The following is a 24,150-nucleotide window of genomic DNA, read 5'->3' as shown; positions in this document are numbered from 1 at the left end:
TGCCCCTTTATCCTAATGGACAAAGCTCCACCTCCCAAAATTAGGCTTTTCTCAGAGATTGCTTGGTGAATTTTAAAGTTCTATCAAATATATTGAGATTTTTATTAAAATTTCATTATTTGTGTGTGTGTTTAAATATTTGTGATCACTTAAAGGATGCAGTTAATAGTTTGTTTTAAGGGTTTTCAGCTTATATCTTTTAAAGTCCTGATTAATATGACCAATATTTTATAATTTCCATACTACTGTGGACTAGATGACCACACACCAACTTAGTAAATTCAGTCATGTTGGAGGCAAAAATTGAAGTCATATAAATTCATGGGTTTACATGATCAAAAAGAATATTCTTGAAAAAGACATTACTGATGCCTTTTTTTTATAGAGTGGATTGAAATGCCAGTCATGCCTGATATTTCAGCCCATTGACTTGCTGGATGAAGGACTAGAATACAGCAGCTGTTATAACACGACCAGTCAATGTGGAAAAAACAAAAAAACAAACAAACAAAAAACCTGTTTCTGTGCAACCCCACTGTTTTACCAGACAGAATTTGAAACTTTTTTGTGTATGACCTTGGTGCTGTGTGCCTGCTGTTGACTCCTAGGACTTTGATCTTTTAAAGGTCCCCCCCCCCCACTTAATATTAATTTGAAAAATCTTTAATGAACTTGGACATTGAGATTTAAACTTGAAAATTTATTGTTCACTTAAAGAAAGCCACAATGCTCTGTATGTTATCTGTGTGTGTGCATGCACTTAGGTGCCTTTTGTTTATAAACATACATTTTATTGTACATGTTTTCTGTCTAAATCATTGTATAAAATAGTTATAAGTCAGAATTATACCACAGAAATGTTAGTAAGAGGCTGTGTTCTGTTGCACATTACTTGAAGCATTTTTTTAAAAAAAAATAACATGTAACCTATAACCTTATTTAAGTTTTCCTTTCTATTAATACTCTGTCCTGTGGCCCTGTGCATGCTCCTTTCCCAGAACTCCTCTCTGCTGCACTCACAGCATCTGTTCCTGAGGAGTTAGGGCTCTCAGCTTCCAGCTGCTGCTCCTGACTGTTAGTGCAAAAGCTCCTAGTTTTGCCAAATAGAATTACATTTCTATGCAGTCTGCTTATCTAAAATGAAAACTACTTTTTTCAACCAGTTTACTGCTTAGAGACAGCAAGAGGCACTGCTATAAAATTTCTTTATTTCTCCATTGTAAAGCAACATGTTGTTTGGTTTGGTTAGGACATTTATATGTATAAAGACTTGATTGAAACCAACACTATTAACAATATGCAGATACCCAATTAACATCGTCAAGGTTCTAATAAGTACCAAGCAAGAAGATGATATTATTATTATTATTATTATTATTATTATTATTATCATTATCATCATCATTATTTTTTATTTTGCCACCTAAGCAGTAAAACTGTGATATTGGTCCATTGGAGAACTGAGGAAATTATTTTAAATTCCCAAGTTACAGTAAATTTGCACACAGATAACATGCATGTTATGTATCAAGTCTCACATTACTTTAAAATAAGCAGTGCCCTTCAAAAACAGATGCAGGCATATGTGTTAGTGGTAGTGAGGAGATTGGTATTAGCATCAAATCTTCATTGATGACTAATGTTTAATTCCCTTCCTTTTATCTTTAGGTATGGCTTTCCCAACGAAAGGCTAAGAATTCAAGAACGGTCTTAACCGAACCCTCATCAGATCTGAATTTAACAAATGCTTAGTCTCAGCAGCCTCCGGGAAAAACCTTAGCCTAGCAGTCAGTGACTTACTTGCACTTTTGCACATAGATATAAAGTAAAATGATGCTATTAATTTGGATTAGTCTGTAATACTGCAAAGCAACGGTAATTTATAAAGGAGTGTATAGAAGTATACTGACTGCTAAGTGTACTGTACTGTTTGCTTTACTAATCACCTAATTCATTGCAGTTCATACTTATTGACTCAAAAGTTTAAATCCACAATCTGTAGGCTTTAAGAGTTGCTTTTTAAACCTTTTTTAAGTGATAAACTCTGAAAGTTAAGGTTAGCAAATAATTGTCAGTATTAAATGTGGCATTATTTAAGTAGTCCTGCTGCAAGAAAGGCACTTCAGTGAATATGTGACTAGTAAAGCTCAGACACGTCTGGTCCTAACAGAGCTCGTGAGATACTGTGACTTGGGGACTGTAAATGAAGGGGTGAAGTAGGTAGAAGGCCAACCTGTTTGAAATGAATGCAATATTGATAGATACATGACATACTACAGTTGATTTTAAAACTACTGTGCCTTAACGTGTTTCTTAAGCTTTTGTAGTAAGTGAACATTTGAGATCCATTTTGATAAACCTGCTGTCAATGTTTCCCTTATGTATGTTTTCTAACTTTGTCTTGGTAATTGCAATTTAACTAGGTGCGGTGGCTACTAAAGTTCGAAGGCACGATATGCGTGTCCATCCTTACCAAAGGATTGTGACCGCAGACCGAGGTTAGTTTAGTTCTGCAGTTCTTGTTTATAAGCACTGTGCTGGGTGTCCTAAAGTCTGCAACACCACTGATGGAAAATGTAACTGTTTACCTGCACACTGGGTTCTTCTCCTTACCTACATTAATTTAATCATTGATGGATTTAAGGTTGGTTTGCTTTTGTGGTTTTGTTTATGGTTTTGTTTTTTGGTTTGGGTTTTTACCCCTCCCCTTTATACTTTAATTTATTAAATCTTCTATTACTTTGTCCTAAGATTTATTTCAGCTAAAACATAAACTAGTTGATTTGGGGAGCTATTATTAAATTTTTATATTACCATAGCAATTTTCAGTAATAATTGTTGCTAAAACTTTCCCTTTATTATTCTGAATATTTCAGTTGGCACTACAAAATGAATTGAACAAAAGATGTTTTTATAAGAGAAGAAATTTTGCTTCCGTGTAATTTTGGAGAAAACTAAAGATTTAGTGTCCATTTTTCTATATTATAAAACATTGAGCCACTGTAAAAATATGAGGGTATACATGTCAAGTACTTAGCTAAAATCCAGTCAGACTGTGAAGATAATTTTCTTCTAGGTGGATACTTTATGAATAGAAAACGAGTTCCCTCTTACTCCATTTTCTTGCCCAAATGAATCCCTTGAGTTTTGTCATTTGCTGCTAAAGTACAGTACCCAAAGGTCAGCTGCCCTGAAGCTCTGTGGTGTGAGGCCAGCTATTTGGATGTCCTTTCTGACTGACCTGTGACTGGAAACAAGTCTTCATTTTTCTCATTTTCATATTTGTAACTTGTGCCCTATATATGCCATTGAACCCATTTTTAAATTATTTATGCTTATTTGAGGAGTGGTAGTTTTGTGTTTTTGACATTGAATTTTTTTTTTTTTTTTTTTTACTTTTTTTGTATGATTTTTTTTTTGTTTTTTGCAAAATTGGAATCCCAAGCATAGTGGGAAAGGAGCTAGTTCATTTGACACGGTTACTTTACTCTTGGATAACCACAATAAATACTGCACACAATTGCTTTGTGTATTAGAAATAAAATACCCTTCCAAAGACATCAGTGATACTTATTTAGTATCATATATACTAAAAGAGTTCTGGAAAGTTTAGCAAACACAAGTTTTTGTAGTCGTTATTCGTTAAACAAAATCTGGGGGCATATCCATATAACACTAATGCTACATGCAGTTGTGCCAAGTAGGGGCATATCAGCCATTCTAGCAGAGTCTATAGAGTCTATAGAGATGAGGGAGTTAGATGGGGGAAGGTTACTTTGAGATGTGGGCAGTCTCATACATAATTTGAAGCTGTATCTTACAGAGTATTTTGATTTTGAAGTAATTTTTACCCCCTTAGATTTTTCTTTCCCTGTGTTCCTCTTAGATTTTTTTTTTTTTTGTTGTTGTTAACAAAATAATTCTTTCTCACTTTGTACTCCAGAGCCTTCAGATAGTTGAGAATATTAGACCAAGATCTTATTGTATTTGGAAAATGACAACACATTCCATGCATGGCTCATCTGGAGCTGTGTTTATTTTGATTAGTTCTGTGTGTGTTCAAAATGCAGTGTCAGCAAACCGAAATGTCTTTATTCCCCCCTGCTCTATCCCAACCTTTTCCTTTCTTTTTCTAGAAACAGATCACTTACACACATGATCACCACATGTACTCACTGGGTCTAAGGGAGAGGACCGAAGCCCTTGACTTACATTATTTTATGATACTACTGTTTTCTCTATTCTTTTTTAAATTCTTTAAGGAGAAGATTATTCTTAGCATTCATTTGATGCAAGGAAGCAGCCCGAGGACATATAACCATGTGACTGGATGTGAGCATTTAGAGTAGTTGCATGGTTGACAAGTATCTAGTTGCTTACTAAAAACAAACCCATTTCCATACTTACTTCAAAATTGGTTTGAAACTTAAAGACCAACTGACTTTATAGTTGTAATGAACTATAAGTGATTTTGCACAGTTGACATACCTGTGTGTACTGTAGGAGTCCAGGACATGGCAGAGGATGTATTTTAGATGTACTGGATATGATGATATACTTTGTTAAATAATCCACACTCAAACATAATCAGAAATGATCTAAGTAATGATTTGCCAAAAACCATTACTTAAACAAATTTAAGACTTTGGAATAACATTTTTGTTTTTGTTTTAAATTTAAATAAAATTCTGCTTCCTTTTAAGAAATTCAGGGAAGATTTGATTATATTGAAGATACAATATTTTTGTAGTATTTATAAACTGTCCTAATTGATAGACTATAGAAACCACTTTTGTCATACAAAGGTAAATAGGTCTATTATATAGAACATGTAAACCCTGTGAACATTACACCTACTAGGTCTGATTTATGGAGTGGCGTAGAATCTAACCTTGCACTGAGCATCTTTGCATTCACATCTCTCCTGCCTTTGTCTCAATGGCAACAGTACAGAAAATTCTGTCAAACCTCAGAATATAGTAGAAATAATGAAGCTGTTGAATGAGTCTTAAAAATTATACTACTGTTAAGTGGACCAAGTTTGGGGAAGTAGAATGTGAGAGGCTGAGTAAAAGAAGGAGCTACTCAAGGACATTTGGAGTGATAACTTTTCCACTTGAGAACTACTTTATGTTTTACTGTAATTTTTTAAAAATTTTTTGTTCTTTTTTGTTACTGCAAAAGAAAATAGTATTTACAGGTGGCTTCTTTTAAAATATAAAAATATAAAGCAGGAATGTATATGAAATGTCAGATTTTATTGTATTTGCAGAGTATTAGCTTTGAAGTTGAATAAAGAAAGCTGTTTGTAGTTTTAAAAATGCCTTCTTGGTATCAGTTAGAAATTTCTTCTATTTTTTATGTACTTAGAGTTCTTTGAGGTATAGTTTTAAATGGCAGGATTTTACAGTGTTTACATGCAAGTGCATTTTATAAGTGTTCTATATGTGTAAATTAGTATTTTCAACTGGAAAACGTTGGCTGGTGCAGAAGGCCTGGCCTTTTTCTGGTTCCCATGATGTTGCCTACACTGCTAGACTACAGTATTGCTTTGTATCATGAGGCCAAGAAATTCCATGTTGTTTGTAAATAGAATAATTGAAAAAGCAATAAACATTTATTGAACAAAAGAAACTTTGTTTGGCCCAGAGTTTATGTTGAACCAAATTGTTCATAGCAATTTAAATTTCTTTAGATTCATTTCTGTTAATCATCAGTTATTAATAATCACATCCATCATTAATAGTTGCTTTATTGCTTGCATCTGAGAAAATACTAATGCTTAATAGCAGTCAGATACTTATAACTGCACTGACTGTTCAGAATTCTTTATACCAAACCTGTTCATCATTGTTTCCAATTTCCTTCATTGACTGCTACTAACTATTAGTTGTTAGCTGTATTTTATTTCTATTATTTTCTGTTAACAAGTTGGGTTTTTCAAATTATTTTTTTGTGGGAGTGGGCTCTTCTTCATTTGTTCAAATCATGATATGAAATTGTCATGATTTTTATTGTATTCTGTAGATGGTGTCAATCAGTTTGTCAGAATTCAACATGCTTTTTTTTATTAGTTGTGATTAGTTTTCATGTTGTCATTAAGCCGTCACTAGCTGAAACTAATCTCTTCTCTATCTTTTCTTTTCTTTTTTTTGTTTTGTTTTTTGTTTCTAACCACCCAGCCGCCACCGGCAACTAACCTATGACCTTCTGACCTCTGAACTCTTCACCCAATGATGACCTGACCATGCCTGCCTGCTGATCAGTTAACTGGTAATCGCCTTTGCTTGCCTGTCGTCAGTGCAGCGAGCTGAGGCACTTGTCCGTTCGTCTTACCATCTAACCAAACAAAAGACAAAGAAATTGTCCTCCAACTCAGCTTTTCCCCCCCTGTTTGGGTGAAAGTGGTTCTAGAACCTGCACTGAATAGTAGTAAAGCAATAAGGCCCGATTCATCCCACAGCACTGATCATCTTTCAATGCCCCCACCCCAAGCGAACGGTAAGAAGGCCTCTCTTAAGAAGGGGAGACAGATGGCCCTAACTACTCAGTGACAGAGGCAGTTACTGTGAGAGACTTGTAGGAATCCTTTTCTTCTCCTAGCGAAGTCAAAGCTCTCTCTGAATGTACTGTGTGACAATGCATCATGCATGAACCTTCGGTCAGGGATGTCATTGGGGAAGTGACTTCAAAAGTATTCAAAATTTGACATGCTGTTTGTTTAGTCACTACAGTGCCCTCAAAGGGCAGACGTTGCAGCCTTTTTATATTGCCTGCCAAAATTTAAAGTATTAGAACAAAGTGTGCCATGAGAGAAAAACTTAGCAAGGAATTTTGAAAAGTAATGCAAAGAACAAAACTACAACACTATTTTTAAAAAGTTGAGTATCTGAGTTAAAATTTCCAAATCTTTATTTTACACCACCCTAAAAATTATATGAGAACAAGGTACATGCATTATGTGTCACATTACTGGGCAAACTGTTCAAATATTTTTTTTAAACCTCCCTGTATAGAAAATATCATTAAGGATGTAAAAGCCATGCTTGCCTATTTGCTGTATACATGTAATGAAATTGTAGATAAAGTGTAGTGCATTGAAACAAATGAACAAAAAGTAGATACTTTTACTATACAAGGGTGCTGGTGCAGAAAAAATATATATATTTTTGGAAATGTAGCATTTTATACTTTCAAGTGTTATAAAAAAAAGAAAAAGAACAAAGAAACCCTTTATTTCATTAAATGATTTTTTCTGGTGGTTGTCAAGAAACAAAAGACCAAAAGAGCCTTTTTGTCTTTCTTTTTTATTTTTTAAGTATTGGAATAAGTCTAAAGAAAAAGAAAGTGCCTTATTTTCCTTCATGGTCATTTAGTCAAGTGTCCTGTAAGATCAGCTCCTCCCTCAGAATAAAGTTACTGCATGTTCCTCAGTCGCCCAGTATGTGAAAGGAGATACGAGGGGAGACAAGTGAGTTGATGGTCTAAATTATAAGATTTGTGTCACGTTATCTTGATGCCAGTTTGCCAAATCTGATACTGTGAAAAAATTTGATAGCTTTTCTAATGTCTGACTAGTAAATTTTAAAATGTCATTCTTTTACAAATCATAATTGAGTACTTTTGGTTATTACCGTCTTCAGTGTTAGCCCAAAGGATTCTGAGGTTTAGAAAAAAATTATGTGAGATCTGAACATCAGTTTACAGACAAAATTAAATTAGAGCTTTATTTTATTTGGAGAACAGGAATACAATGGATTTTTTTCTTACCAATTAGAAATAATCGTAATGCCTAAAAAACTTTTTCACAAAATGAATCTTTGAAATTTTTTATTGTTGAAAAAGTATTAAGTAACCTAAATTTAATCAGATATCTTATGTAGTCCATCTCTGCTGGCTTTAGTAACTGCTCCTAAACACAACCTTTTTAACTCTGTAAAGGAATGTGGAAAGCCTGCACCACAGTGTACAGTGAATGCTCAGCTCCATTCCTTGTCCTCTTCAGTTTCTCTCTGGAAAGTCAAACAGTTTTGTAGTTGAAGCAGTTTGTGTGCAAAGTCTGCCATCTAAACACTTGACTTAATAAGTCATTAACTGCTCAGTACCAGATGTGGCAAATCTCAAGTGATTGTGGACTCCTGGCTCATCAACTCATGCCCTCTTCCATACCCTCATGGCTTCACAGTCAAGGTCAGCAGGAAGCTCATTTGTCACCTTCATGGTGACCTCTCCATTATTCTGTCTCACTTGGAACCATTTTCAGTTTATTTACTATGCAATAGACAGTCCTTGTTTTATACTCAGCTAGCTTGGTTTAATGTACCACTGCTTTGTCTTTCTGTTACACATGTGGTGGTTTTGATTTATTTACAATATATGCTGTGCCATTTTGATTTTTATTTTGGTTGGTTGGTTGGTTGGTTGAATAAATATGCGACACTCAGAACACTTGAGGTGATAGTTTAAAAAAACAAAAACAGTACCAGTATTTGATCCAGTTTCATCTCAGCTGTGTTATACCTGGACATTTTAGATGTTTATCAAAGGTCTTTTATGGGGAAGAAAGCAAATGTGTAAAACAATAGACGTGTGACGTTTATGAGTAATGCTGGCTCTGAACAAACTTTGGAAAATTTAGTTGACAGTGTTTTGAGTCAACTGAAAAAAGCATGACTTTTGGAATCTCTGAATGCCTTGGTTCTCAGTATTATCACTCTATTGAATTTTTTTTCTTATTAAAGTATGTAGTTTTTAAGACTTTTTTCCTGACAGTATTATGTAATTTTTTAGCGTGGGTAGATGGGAGTGTCGCTTGTATGTTACCATACAGCTGACATGTATTTTTTTGTCTATTCTTTATTATCTTAGTAGTTTCATGCTGTGTATGTACCATAACCAACCTATTGCCTATGAGAAACATGTAAGATAATGTATTTACAGCCATTGTTACAAGTTTATAATGTATTTTTCTATCTTGTTTTATATGTATGTTATATAACATTCAAAAGAATTTTTTTCTTGATTGAGAAAAGGATACAAAATGCAAAATCCACAATTTTGATAACTGAAAATTGCCAATTGTTTTGCAGTACTTTATTATATTGGGTGTCTTGTCTTTTTGGGCTTTTAGTTAGCTGATGAATGAATACATTAGACACTTCTGGGTTTTAGTTGGGATTTTACATAGCTTGCATTTTAATTCTTTGGTTCTTTGCTGTTTCTATTAACCCATAGCATTATTTTAATAAATGTTATAATACCAACCTACTAACTCTGGACTATGTTTGTTCATTAACCTTTACGTGTTTAATGAAAATAAACAGGGATAAATAAAGTCTTGAGTTCCTGGACTAACACTGAAGAACGTGACCACAGATAACATAGTGTGACTTGTTTTCTATGTTGTTTGTCAGCTGACAGTTGTGCACACTACTGCTAAAATGGCTTTGGGTCCTCTGGCCTTTTACTGGGGAGGGTAGGTGCCAACAGAGATGGGAGCAGGCTAGCATTTGCAAGTCATTTCTCCTAGTCATGCCACTGGCCTTTCAGCATCTGCATTACTAATTCCACACTATTTTTTCTGCTCCAAAATAATCACCCTCTGCTCACAGCATAAAAAGTCAAGAGATTTACTGTAATGATACATACACCTTGAGAGATCAGTTTGATTCGTTGTTGAGCCTTTTGCCTAAATTTCTATGAACAGGTCATTTTTGGTCTCATAAAGTTAATAGTCAGTTGATATTTCTCCTGTGTTGTTTAGCTAGCTGCTTCTATTAGAGTTCAGTTGGCCTCTGTAGGCCTTGCAGCCCTGTTCTGTCCTGTCTGTGCCACTCCCCTCCTCCCTTCAGTGCATCGTAGAGCTCATCTTGGGTGGCTTTCCCCTTACCCACTTTCAGAGCAGCCTAGACAACTACACAGGAAGCACATGGCAGGGACAAACACTGTAATCTGACGTGTGTGTATATGGTTAAAATTCTACAGAGAAATAGATCTAAGATCCTTCTTTCTCCCATTCTTCACTAGGCTGTACTCTCTGTAAAGGGATCTCTACTTCAGCACTTAAGTCCATTGTTGTGTCAGAGATCAGCAGTCAACTTGTCTGTGAAAAAAAAAAAAAACAACTCTTACATGATTCAGAACAAACACAAACAAAATCAAAAAGCAGTTACCTTGTCTGTGAAAAGAAAAAAAAAAAACCTCTTACATGATTCAGAACAAACATAAACAAAAACAAAAAGCAGTTACCTTGTCTGTGAAAAGAAAAAAAAACTCTTACATGATCCAGAACAAACACAAACAAACAAACAAACAAAAATGAAAGTCACCTTGTCTGTGAAAAGAAAAAAATAACTTCTTACATGGTCCAGAAACAAACAAACAAAAACCCAGCCCTTTTGCTTTGTAAGTAATGGTTTATATTTTGAAATTGTATTTAAGAATCCTTAAAATTAAGGGCTGAGTTGTATCATAACTTTCTGAAAGGATCCTGTTAAAATATTGCCCTGTGCATATATGAAGCTCACAATAGACTAGTTTAATTATCTGTGGTCATTTTTGGTCCTGTACACAGAGGGTATCTCTGATAAGTGGAGGAGACCATGTCCTATCATTGGGTAGACAGTTCTCATTGCCATAACAACTACATGTGCTCCATGAACATTTTTAGATGCTGTCAGGCTTCTGCGGCATGAGAGAGACCCAGTGGTAATTTGTTAAAACAGTTGATGAAGAACTTATGTGTTGTTTAATATTCTCTGAAGCCTGCGCAAGAGGTCTCATCTTGTTTTTAGTGAGAGCACTTAGACAGCTGGGTGATGGGATTGGAACTCTCTAGGGTCACTATCTTAGTTGATGCTATTTGCTGAAATGGTTATCTCTGTTTTATTCAAAAGGCTGGTGGTATTAATGTACTTAGTGAAGTATTTTTCTTTTTCTTTAGGCAAAATATCTAGGAAAACATGATGTGAAAATTATATTCACTTTGTTGTAGTGCAGCATTTTCATGTATGGCAGTGCCTGTGTGAGGGAGTTGTTGAAATGCCCTGTCCATTAAACAAGTGATGTTCATGTGCACACAAGAGACGTGTTAAGTTTATGGGTGTAAAGGGTCTGGTTGTGCCTGTGCACGCACGCACACACTGTTTTGCTTGTGTGCCTGGAGTGGGATGCCTGACTATTCCTTGATGACAGCTAACTGTTAACATCATTCTCACCCTCTGAGGTTTTTGGTGGAAAGAAACATGTTGCCAAAGTATCAGTTAAGTAAAACTTATTCTCTGAAAACTTCTTGGTCTCCCACATATTTTAAAGTACATAGGGTAATGTGCTTACTCACATCTAATTACATTTTGTCACAAACCATTTAGTACCTTTACAGTGGAAATAATAACCCACTTTAAGGGCATACCAGTTTAAATGTAGCCATGGTACATGTGGTACCTGGTTTCTCCTGTGTGAGATTACCTAAATTGTGAGGAGTTGTCTTCATTTTACAGAGGCTTGACAAAAGTATGTGTCAAGCCAGTGCTCAATGCTGAATCAAACTGGTCAAACCGAAGCACAATGCGCTTCTTATTGTTTCTGCTGCACTAATGGCCAGGGGTTGGGAGAGGAGCAGCAGCAGCTAATTCATGGTAGGTAGATATGGGCAGGGGTGCTGTGTGTACTGACTGCACAAAGTGGAATTAACATTACTTGAAGTTTGCTGTCCCCTGGAGAGATACCAGCCAGCACTGGGACAGTCTCAGAACCAGGGTAAACATTAATTTGCATCTCTTTAAAGGTCCTATTATTACAAAGTATGAGCCAAATATATCTATTGTAGGTTATATTGGTATGTATAAAAAATTTGAATTTGTAGAAGTTGTATATATAGGGATATACATATATGTATGTGTGCATGTATATATATGATTATATGTGTATATATATGTGTGCATGTATATATGTATATATATGAATATGATTAGATGTTCCTGAATCATACATGAATGGAAAACTGCAAATGACTGTACACAAACAAACAATAAAAGAACTGGACAAGTACATGTGCTGCATCTTCTCAAGCCAAGAACAAATAAAATGAATGTAGCTGGCCCCCAGTCACAGAGAAGTACCAAAGTAAAGAGCATATTTAAGTTTTCACTCCTTTCAACACTGCATAGAAAATTAAAGAATCTCACAATCAAGAATTGTAGTATTTAACAGATCACTGTTTATAAGAAGGAAATGGTTACATTTCTGTGGTGTTCCCCAGCTGGCCTGAGCATCCAAAACACTACTATGCTAATCTTTAAGAAACATTGGTATGGTTTTCAGGTAGTTTTCTAAATGTAAGAATTCTTGGGAAGGGGCTGAGGATGTATCTCAGTTGATGAAGTTACTAGCTTAGTGTGCATTCTTAGCACCATTAAAAAGAAGAAGAAGAAGAAGCATTGCTTACCAAATCTTGGTCTCGTCTACTTTGTGAAAAGGATGTTACAGGTACTTTGTACAAAGTGGAAGAATCTCTAGGATTTCTGTCAGTAGCTTGACACCATTAAAGTTTCTTTTTGACATCTAAGTCTTACAGCTCTTTGTACTTCAAGGTAACCAGTTTTTCTTGTTATACTCGGAGGTTCCTTTGCCCTCTAACTGCTTACTAGAAGGGGCATCCTTTTCTTATACCTCCAAAGGTAAATAGACTGGTACCCCTGCACTTTTGATGGCTTAGCACGCATTAAAAGTCTGATTCCATTTTTCACTGAATCTTCTCTTCAAAGATCACATTCTCAAAGTAGTCATAATCTGAAAATAGAATTTTCTGTTTTTCTTGTCCTGAAAGACATCTCTGTTAATCCCACCACTACTCTGTAGGGCACCTAGAGTCACACACATGAGCTGTTGCATACATAGTCTGCCCAGGTCTAGGACTGTGACATGTATCTTCAGATACTACTGTCACTACCCTTCCTTCTCAAAAAGGGGGCCACTAGAAGGTAACTTACCAGGTGAAATGCTTTTGATCTCTGCAACCTGTAGTAGAAGGAAGGAACCAAGGCAGTCTTCTGTCCTCAGCATGTGTGCCGTGGCGTGCAGAGCTCACACATACCACAAGCAATAAAGTATTTTTAAAGTTACTGTCATTCATAAAGTTTGTATTTCTTATAGTGAAGAAGAGCCGAGTGGCATTTGAGACTTCTATAATTAATGCCTTTTCATATATCAACTAGTCTTGTTAGAAAACTGGGTGGGTAGGTGGATGGATGGCCTGTATGATTTCATCCAAGTGTGTCACCTCTTGGGGTGGAAATGTTACTGCTTTTTGTTTTCTTTACTTACGCCCTTTTTACATATTGGTTAATTAATTGGATACTGATTAAAACATTACAGGTTGAACCAAATGGGAACAATGAGAAGAATGTTCACAAGTAACTTTCCTTGAGTTAATTCTAAAACTTTCAGGATCACTCATTTAACCATTTAACTTCAGTCTTGTGTGGATTTTAGTAAGGAATGCAGTGCCTTGACTATACTTGAAACATGTTTGAGAAGCTGGGTTTGTATTGTAAAATCCTAAGTAATGCAGCCTATAAAACTGAAACAGGTTATTGTAAGAGTATAAAGTTGGTTTGAACACATTTCAAGCAGATGTCCAAAAATTAAGGATTTCCAGTGGGAAATGTAAAACCTGAAATTACTGGGTTAAGTGTAACATGAAAGATCTGAAGCTAAGATTTAAATTGACCTCATGGGCTAACAGATAACTCAGCAGGTGAAGGCACTCATCACCACGCCTGAAACCCAGATGGTAGAAGAAAACTGACTCTCCAAAGCTGTCCTTTGGTATCACAAACACACATGATATCTCAGAAGATTAGATCAACAAGTCAAACATACTGATCCTCACTCTGAGTTAGTAGCTTTTAGGTTTTGGTTACTAGCAGGACAGTCAATTTCAGAGGTTTAAAATAACTAAGAAAATGTAATATATCTAGAAGAAGTCTGCCATCAGTAAGATTTAGTGGTTTCAAGTGAGATACTTCCACATTGCTTGCCCTGTTTATAAAAGACGCAGTGTTGCATGGAGTTAAAGGAAACTTTTTTTTCCTTTAACTTTTACTTTTTCTCTAAATGGGCCCAGAATTCTGTGAATTCTCAGTCACTGGTGAGCATAGCTTCAGTAATCAGTTTTCTGCACATCACCAGCTGATTTAAGAAGAGCCATTTGTTTATGGTGAAGCTTTCATCTGGAAATACAGCCCAACCTGGGAATTCTCAAAGCTCTCCTGTCAGGTGACTTTCTCCAAACTGAGTCTTCCACAGTTAACACGAGTAAGGTTACAACTGAAACACAGTGCTCCATTCAAATGGAGCCCCAGTCTATAAATGCTCAGATGACCCAACATTTATAGAAACGATTGCTAATGCCACTATTGCTTCATTCACTAAAGCCAGAATGTGAAAAATCACAACTTAGTGCTCAGAAGTTTACTACTGAACATGTGGCTGACCATGTGTGTCTTCAGATGTCTTTGAGCTCAAGAGAGAGTCCACAACTTTTTGCAGCAACCAAAACTATTTGATTCTGACTTACCTTCTGTGAGAAGCCATTAGGAAGTATAGACGGGACTCCAAAAGTATTCAGATGGCTTGAATTCAAGAATGGAATAGCCTCTGCTGGAAGTGAGGTGCCAGACACTTCAGCTGCTAAGTTGCATTCAGAACAGCTCAGAACAGGAAAAATGGGGACTTCTAGAGGGCCTTCACACAGTGCATATGCTATATGACCTCATTTGGACCTAAGGAAAGAGGAGTTCACCTTAGCGTTCCATCTGAAGTTTGAGTCCTTTCATCTGGTGTTTCATCTGGCTGTCCATGCTTCTGTCATTGCTTTTTGGTAATGTGGGTATTGTTTTAAAGCTTAGTTCGATACCCTTTCAACCCTATGCTTTTAAAGAATCTGGGATTTCTAGGATGGCTGTCAAAGTTTAGATTAATGGAGAGCTGACAGCAGCCAACAGAACTCTCAACAGAGCAGCTTAAGGAAGGAAAGGTTTATTGTGTCTCCTGGTTTCAGGATCGGATCCAGCACAGTTGGGAAACTGGCGGCAGGACCGTGATTTAGGTGGTCACTGTGCACATTCAGTCCCAGAAACAGGAAATGAAAGCTGCTGCTCAGCCCTTTCTGCTTTTAGTTCAGTCCAAGACCCCGGCTCTCAGAATGGTGCTGCATGTACTTAGTTAGGGTGGGTCATATCAATTAGCCTAATGGAGAAAAATCCTCAGACACATATGCCCAGAGCTTTATCTCCAAGATAATCTAGGTCCTGCCAAGTTGACAAGTTCACATCCACTCTTTACCCTGTTCTGTGCTTCACAACAATTCTGTCTGGAGATGAATACTGATACAACAGTGTTTTAACCACAGAGCTATAGAAAGAAGCTGCCCTTGTCCAATAACAGCTCTTCTGTCTTCTAACTGCAAGGCTAAGTTCATGAGTCTGTCAAGCAAAGATTTAAATAATTTTAAAGTTTATTTATTGTTTGCAGTTTTGGACATAGAACCTGGGTCTTGAGATGCTAGTTGAGCTCTCTACTTCTCAGCTACATCCCCAGCCCCAAACAAACTTTTTGAAGGGGTGAGAAGTACTTGTCAATCACTCAGAATTTGCAGTTAGAAACATAAGTTATTTGAATACTTTGAGTCTTAATCTGTCCATATGTAGGAGGTATTAGTTTGTGTCCTGTGTTAACTAATGATTCTGGACGTGTAACTGCAATGCCAGGCCTCACAGAGGCTGGGGAGATGGCTCAGAGTACAATGATTGCCACACAAGTGTGAGGACCACAATTCAAATCCCTAGCACCCAATTCTATAAGTGACAGGTGAGTGTGGTAGTCCATCTGCAATCCCAACATCCAGGAGGCGAAGATGAGATCCCTGGAACAAGGTGACTAGCTAGAATAGCCACATCAATGAGCTCTGGGTTCAAGTGAGAGACCCTGTCTCTATGTGTAAGGTGCAGAGAGATCAAGAAAGTTCTGTGTCAACCTCAAGTGACCGCACACATGTACACCAATATGCATTTATGCATGTGCACACATATCCATGCGTGTGTGTGTGTGTGTGTGTGTGTGTGTGTGTGTGTGTGTATAAAATATATGGACACCACATACCATGGGTAAGGGGGAAATCTTTAAAGATGTCTCATCCATAAAATGGGTACAATGTCTACCTTATAGGGCTCCTAAGAGTAGGTTGCATGAGATCATTGATTTGATCTTCATAGCACGTTGTCTAGTACCAAGGACCAAATGTGAATATCTGCCCTTTGCTGTTTCCTGGTGCTGACTTGAAGATCTGTGGTTAAAGTGGAGTCACTATAGGTGGATGGAAATCATTTCCTATATTCATTTCTATTGTTAAAGGATTAAACATGCCTTCCTAAGACATGCATGAATTTAAAGGGGCTCTAAGGCACATCCCAATGGGTCAAGTAACTGGCGTGTTTTGTGTGTGATTCTTGTATGCATTCTGCAACCTGCTGTAGCTTTCATGTAAAGTTTAGCAAAACACCCACATAAAGTTGTGATTGCCTTAGAAGTTACTACTGTGTGATTAGTTGAAACACTCACCTATGTATATGAGAAAATGTTTTAAGTAATGTGCATGAAATGCCAGTTAAAAAGAAAACATGTAAAATCTAGGCATCACCCCATAACTACATTCAGACACATTAACAGACATTTCTTCTGTTGCATGACTCTTCTGATAATATCCAAGGATGTATCCTAAGTGAGCAGTCACCAGGGGGACACACTCCAGATACTAGCCTGGTGCCTTTGGCCTCCCACCAACAGCCAGCAACATTTGCAGGAATGCATTTCAAATGTGCAGAGCCATGTCCATTGCCAAGTACCCTGCATGCATAGGCGCTGTGGGCGTGGCCTCTGTGCCTTCATCACTGCTGCTTATACCCTTCTTCAGTGACTTTTGGAAGTTGTTTGTAAATTCTAATCTTAATAGAACCCATGTAAAACCTGATCAGCAGATGATATCAAAGGGGCCTCTGATCTTCACAGCATGTTTCCTGGAGCCCCAGAGACCAAGGAAGACCTCACTATCTCTTTATTCATAAGAACATACTCTTGGCTTACCAAGCAGCTGATAGATATGCTCCTTTCTATGGTCACCTTTTCATGCAGCCCAAAGGAGACCCTCTCCTGAGAAATACAATGATTGAGGGGGTCTTGCTGAGTTAGCCTTCCTGTTGGTTTGAGCAAACATGGAGAATAGTCCCATCTGAACACCACCTCCTCTGTGGCTCTTTCTTCACTGTAATACAAATTTTGCTTCATTGTTTCCACAGAGACGCAGACCTTAGAAGCTAGCTTGAGCCTCTGAAAGCACCATGCACTTGGTTCAGGGGACAGTCATGCACGGAGCAGGATAACACCTCTGACTGAGCTCTTGTGTTGCCTATGGTGGAGTTGGGTTGCTTGGTGAGGAGTCTAGCCCCTCTGAGCAACTCTATAGAAAAACAAAAACACTCCTTGAAGTGTTGCATAAGGCTTTTGAAGAGTTCAGAGAAGTGTGTTGAAGGGAAACTAGAAGATTGAAACTGAGGTTGAAGTCCAGGGGAGACAACGACCGAGAGAATGGGTAGACAGTGAGTCTTCCTAGCTGCATGACTGGAGGAAGATGAAAAGGAGGAAGTGAAGTGGCTGGTGTTAAGTTATTTTACTTACCACCTCTTACATGCCTAAATTGTACATAGTATGCTTGCACAGTTAGACAAAGGTTGGAAGTGTATATTTCTCTGAGTAGGTTAGGAAGTTTGCAAAAAACTGAGGAGCCTTGCAGTGCATTGTAGACGGCTTCCGTGCTCTGAATCTAAGTGATGAGAAGGCCTGGAGAGATGTCTCAATGGTTAAAAGTGCTGCTCTTGCAGAGGACCCAAGTTTAGCGCCTGAGTCAGGTGGCTCACAGCTGCCTGTGATTTCAGAGATAACTTCTGCATGCCATGGGCACCTGCACTCATATACACATCAACAAAACTAAAATTAAAATATAGGTAGGGAGTAGAGAGATTGCTCAGAGGTTAAGAGTCTTTACTGCTTTTGCAAAGGACTCAGATTCAGTTCTCAGCACCTACGTCAAGATAGCTTACAAATGCCTGTAACTTCAATTCCAAGGGATCTTGACACTCTGGTGCACACAGGCATCTGCAGAAATGTGCACAGAAATTCATCTTCACACATACACACAAAATTGTAAATAAATCTTTAGGTGTTGTTGAGTGACATGACCTCCTTCAGTCTTGGTCACTTCAAGAGCAGATGCAGCTTGGTTCTGAAGCCATTCAGGAACCTCAAACAAGCAAACACTCCAAAACCAAATGTATGTTCTGTGGCTTGGTCTGAAACTGAAAGAGGAGTTGAAAGGAGTGATTAAAGAAATTGCTTCCAGCCAACAGATGAAAATGTTTTAACTGACAGGTCAGCAGAAAGTCTTCTTAGCCTGAGCTCTAGTGAGAGCTGGCTCGATAAAGTCTGACTCATACCACATGGGTTTTAACTGAAAAATTACATTCAGAGAAATATATGAAAAAGAAAAGTGAAATGTCACATGACAAGAAGGGGGGATAGCAGAAAAAAAAAAAGCATTTGCAAAGCAGACAAGTGGTAGCACCCCTAGATGAAATTTCAAAAGGGAATAGTAGAAATTGTAACCCCGAAAGAACATCACAGGAAAGTTTTTAAAGTACACACAATTAAAAGACAAATGTATAATTGGAGATAAAATGTATAAATTATGTGCTAAACTACCAGTTGTAGATCAATAAAGAAATATTTTTAGAAAAAAATGTTTCTCTAAAAAAAAGTCTTAGCGAACCGGCGGTGGCGCAGCCTTAAGGCGTCCACCTGCAGAGGGCGCGGGTCTCTCTCTCTCTCTCTCTCTCTCTCTCTCTCTCTCTCTCTCTCTCTCTCTGCGTGTTCGAATCCCGCTCGCTCCCGCCCGCCTCCTCCCGCGTTTTGTGGGGAAAAAAAAAAGTCTTAGGGAAAACAAAATTATTTCATATTGCAAAGCACATGAAAGAAAACAGAAGAATGGAAAGAAAAGATGGGTTCAAAGCAAAGAGAGGATAGTGTTGATACTGGCAAAAGAGGATAAAGGACAGATAAAGTCAGGCCAAGAAGTTTTTGAACAAACCTTTGAACAGTTTTCAGTGGTGAAGGAATGCATAATGAATGTGACAGATCTTTAAATCACTAATTCAGGAAGCTTCCAGAAAGGTGTGGGGTGAGTCTGAAATTGGTACAGAAGGACGGTCCCCAAGACTGCCCAGGGGAAAGATTAGAGGGCTTGGCAGGGCTGGGTTGTGTTTTGTCAGTTTGATGCAAGCCAGGGTCATCAGGGAAGAAGAAACCTCAGCTGAGAAGATGACTCAAGCAGATGTGGGCAAGTCTGTTGAGCATCTTGATTAATGATTGATGAGAGGGTCCAGCCCACTGTGGGAGGAGCCATCCCTAGACAGGCGGTCCTGAGTTATATAAGAAGGCAAGGTGGGCAAGACATGGGAAACAAGCCAGTGAATGGAATTCCTTGATGGCTTCTGTTTCAGTTACAGTCTCCTGATTCCTGCTTGAGTTTCGAGTGGAAATGTAAGCCAAGGTAATCTTTCTTCCCCAAGTTGCTTTTGGACAGTGTTTCACCACAGCAATAGAAAGCAAACTGGGACATCGGTCCTCCCAGTCACATGTCACCAGGACCAGAGGATGGGCATCTGGACTCAATAAACAAAACTGTGTCTCCCATGTGTACCAAATGCTAAGCTTGGTGCAGTGCTTCGGCAAGGCTTTGGGCCGTCTGCTGAAGGAAGGCTCCTCATGTGGAAGTCAGATGGTGTCGTTCCACAGCCTGCCTCTTACAACTAAGTGCCTCTGTATGAGCAGGCTCTCCTCAGTGGACCATGGGCTTCTGTTCCCACCCTTTCCGTGCTAAAATGGAGATGCTGAGAACTTAGAAACCACATATTACTGAGCCTAGGTTCCTGGGCACCCGGAATATTTACCAAGAAGTTACCTACCTGCCTGCCCGGAACACTTATACACCGTTCCTTTAAGCTGATATGTTTTCGTGTGTGTGTGTGTGTGTGTGTGTGTGTGTGTGTGTGTGTGTAGTATGTGTACATGTTCATGGGGGTGTCAGAGATCAACATGACCTTACATACTTTCCTCCTTGCTTTTCACCGTATTTTATGAGATGGGGTCTCTCACTGAATCTGGACTCACTCATCAGCTTGGACCCCAAGGCTCCTCCTCTCTCAGACTCCCCAGCATTGAGATCATAGACTTGTGTAGCCACATCTGGCTTTTACTTGGTGCTAGGAATCCAAACACGGTTGCTCATACCTGCTAGGCAAGACTGAACTATCTCCCTAGACCCTAAGTGACTTTGTCTTTGGTATAATGGCTAGTGGTATTCCAGAAACGTGTATATGTTCTCATTTCAATTGGTTACTATGACAAATACCATGATGAAATGCAACTTCAGGGAGGAAAGGATCCTTTATTTCAGCTTACTGGTTATGATCCATTATTGAAAGAAGTCAGGACAGGAACTTAAGCAGGAACTGGAAACAGAAACCATGGAGGATGCTACTTGCTGGCTCCTGCACACTCTCGTGCTTAGTTAACTTTCTTGTACAGCCTAAGACAACCAAGGAATGGTGCCACCCACAGTGGACTGGCCCCTCTAAAGTCATTTACCAATCAAGATAACCCCAACAGGCATGCCCGTAGACTAATTTTGTCTGAGAAATTCCTCAATTAAGATCCTTCTCAGACAACTCAAATTGACTGTTAGGATTCTAGGACACATGGTGTCATAAGAAGTGGGCAGATACTTGAGATACTTGAGAGAGTGTATTTGTTTCTTATGGCATTTGTCATAAATGATCATGAATCCAGTGGCTTAAAGAGTCATTGGGTTTTTTGTCTTTAGCTCTAGAGATCAGAAGACAATACATCAATATAGCTGGCCTCCTTTAGAGCCTAAGGTAAGGACGATACAAGGCTTGGCATTTTCTTGTTTTATTCTCTCTGACTCTAATCCTCCTGCCTCCCTCCTATTAAGACCCTGGTAATGATATTGAATCCATTGGATGCTAGTGAATTCAATATACCCAAGGGAATACCATATATAAAGTCTATTTGGGCCTGTAAGGTAACAGTCAGGAATCTAGGGTTAGGATGTGGGCACTGCTGAATGATGACATCATTCTGCCTCCCCTGGTGAGACAAGGAGAGGAAGGAATGGGAAGAAGAATGGTTTAAAAACTTAGCTTTCATATATTGTGTACAATCGCATGTGTGTGTGTGCACAAATACAATTTTAAAGGAGAAACTTTTCGTAGAATGATGCGAGGCGGAGGGAAAAGTGGAAACACACTGAGGCAAATGGTAAGCTGGTTATCTTCTCATAACACTCAGGAAGCCGTGTTAAAAAGGACCTGTTCTGCAACTGCACTTGTTTTCTTCCAGTTTGAATCTCAGTCCCCTTGATATAAACAGACAGTGGTAAGCAAGTAGATGGGGATTCATTTCCCGGTGAGTCCTCAATAGCGCTCCACGGAGCAGCACCTGTGAGCCACTCTGGCTCTGCTTAGTGAGGCTTAGAATCGTCCCTTTGGAACTGATACACAGGGTCTGGCTGATCCCCAAGCCTCACTTTCTGTCTATTGTCAGGTGAAGAAAAGAGTCTTGTCCAATCCAGAGGTCCTTTAGAGATGAAACTGTGAAAACCCAGCACATGTATGCTCTTTTCTTGAGATTCAAACTTTCGGAAACCAGGAGCCAGATTAGAGTATGAGACGTTTTTCTTTCTCTCTCTTTCTCTCTCTCTCTCTCTCTCTCTCTCTCTCTCTCTCTCTCTCTCTCTCTCTCTCTCTCTCTCTCTCTCTCTCTCTTAAATTTATAATCACTTTAAAGAATGGCACATCTATGGGCTGGAGAGGTGGCTCAGAGGTTAAGAGCACTGTCTGCTCTTCCAGAGGTGCTGAGTTCAATTCCCAGCAACCACATGGAGGCTCACAACCATCTATAATGAGGTCTGGTGCCCTCTTCTGGCTTGCAGGTATAAATGCAGGCCAACTCTCATCCCCTGTGTAAGCACAGAGCTGCAATTTGAACATGGTGCAACCCTTATCTGTGATCTTCCTTTATGGGGTTGGCCAATGACACCAGACAAGTATCTTCATCCACACATTCACGTTTCATTCCTAATTATAATTCAAATTTTCTTTATGGTTTCCTTTGATTTCCTTCCATGGGCATTGGGTCTTTGATGAACTCAAGTTTCCAAGTCCTTCTCTAGCATGTCTCACCCTTCAGAGAGCTAAGTTGTCCCTTCACATGTATGCATGCATGAAGACTATGGCACACAACCACTTCACCACTTTCATCCCATTACAGATACAATGGTCATCATATCTAATCGACGAAAATATCTGCAACTTTCCAGTAATTTTTATTATAAGTGTATCACAACATAACACCAAAGTATCCACTGAAGTGATGATACAGCAGATCAGACTTCAGGCAACCAGAATGTTTTATTGTTGGAAAAACAAATAGCAATAGGGACGGATCATTATTAAGGAATACTTTTAGAAATACAAAGTTTCCAGTTAACAGGAAAGTATGGAATGGAGGTGAGCCATGGGCCTCCTAGAGACAAGGCAATATGGTGACTCTGGACAAAAAGTTTTACAGCCCAAGAAATGGGCTGTCATAGCCTGCCCTGTGCTTATTTAAGATTGGCTTTGAAGAGTGTATAGAATATCCATCCACACATTTCCTACATGTCTTTGTATCATCCTAATAAAGAAGTCCACAGAAGCCAGGCCTGGTAGCATAGGCCTGGATATCAACTGATTGGAGGCTGAGTTAGAAAGATTGCAAATTTGAGGCCAGCCTGGCTACCAGCATGAGTTCAAGGACAGCCTGGGAAACAGCGAAACCTATTGCAAAATTAAAAGGTAAAGGGCGAAGGGAATAGTCACATTGGCTAGGAATATAGATCAGTGGTAGGTGGCTTGCCTAGCATGCCCAAGGTATTAGGTTCAAACCCCACTACCACACATACAGAATACTGATGGAAGAAGCCACGATGCTACTAATAGGACAGATATGAACTTGGAGTTTGGATCCACTTCCAAGTGTTCTTTTAAATTTACAGTCTTGTTTTGAAAATAATGTGTATTCTGTATGTATCTGTGTGTTGGTTTGTGCACATGAATGCAAGCACCCCAAGAGTCCAGAAGAGGGCATTAGATCCCCTGGAAATGGGATGGTAGGTGGTTGTGTGCTGCCTGATGTGGGTGCTAGAAACTGGACTCAGGTCGTCATCTGTTGGGGGATGACTTTTAGCAGAAAGCAGCTATCAGCTTTGCAGCCATCTTGAGCCATATATCCTGACATGTGACTTGGATTACAATAGCCTACAACAGCTGAGCACACTCTGATAATCTTGGTTTAGATACCTTGGGTGTGTGAGATTAAAGGTGTGTGAGATTAAAGGTGTGTGACTTAAGAGTATGACTTAGAAGTGTAGAGATCAGATTTAGAGACAAGACCTAAGGGCATGATTAAAGGTGTAACTTAGAGGCGTAGCTTAGAAGTAAGACATATAAAAGGCAGAAGCAGACAGAGAATCAGACATTAGGGAGACACAGCAGAGAGAAGACAGGTAGCAGGCACTTGGAAGAGAACTTGGAAGAAGTAACTTGGGACTTGGAGGGACTAGGAGCTAGAGACTAGGCACTAGGAACTCAAGACTTAGGACTTAGACTGAAGAATAAACGGGATTGAATTACACTCTGTCTGGTCTGCATTCTTCAAGTCCGTCCTCACTCTCGCTCTTGCTGAACCCCGACCGGTGGACCGGAGTGGCAGCTTGGGCCGGGATACAGTAGCAGGCAAACGCGGGGCGGCCTGGGCCTCAACATTTTGCTTGGGCTGCGACATTTTTTTGGCCACCCCAACGTGGGGCTAGTGTGGACCCCAACATTTTTTTGGCACCCAACGTGGGGCTAGTGTGGACCTCAACAGTCATCTGAAAGACCTGTGCAGCTGCCCCCTCCCCACACCTGTCCGCCATCT

At 38.8% G+C, this 24,150-nt stretch overlaps 1 protein-coding gene across 7 annotated transcripts in view; it reads left to right on the top strand.

Moving 5' to 3' along the window:
- Qki (QKI, KH domain containing RNA binding) overlaps positions 1-9,271 on the top strand; it is a 109,955-nt gene extending 100,684 nt beyond the window's left edge. For 2 of the 7 annotated variants that reach the window (XM_076926636.1, XM_076926634.1), the window contains exons 7-8: positions 2,424-2,498; positions 6,183-9,271. In XM_076926636.1, the coding sequence (XP_076782751.1) occupies positions 2,424-2,498; positions 6,183-6,199 (92 nt within the window). In that variant the 3' untranslated portion in view covers positions 6,200-9,271. Of the gene's footprint in view, positions 1-385; positions 566-1,605; positions 1,610-1,668; positions 5,635-6,182 lie in introns of those variants that run through there. The other 5 variants (XM_076926639.1, XM_076926637.1, XM_076926640.1 and 2 more) reach the window with 4 other exon arrangements.
- Positions 9,272-24,150: the final 14,879 nt, after the last annotated feature.

Source organism: Arvicanthis niloticus, chromosome 28 (assembly GCF_011762505.2).
Source record: "Arvicanthis niloticus isolate mArvNil1 chromosome 28, mArvNil1.pat.X, whole genome shotgun sequence".
Taxonomy (NCBI): Eukaryota; Metazoa; Chordata; class Mammalia; order Rodentia; family Muridae; genus Arvicanthis; species Arvicanthis niloticus.
The sequence above is the reverse complement of the archived record's forward strand: the minus strand, read 5'-3'. Positions and strand labels throughout refer to the sequence as shown.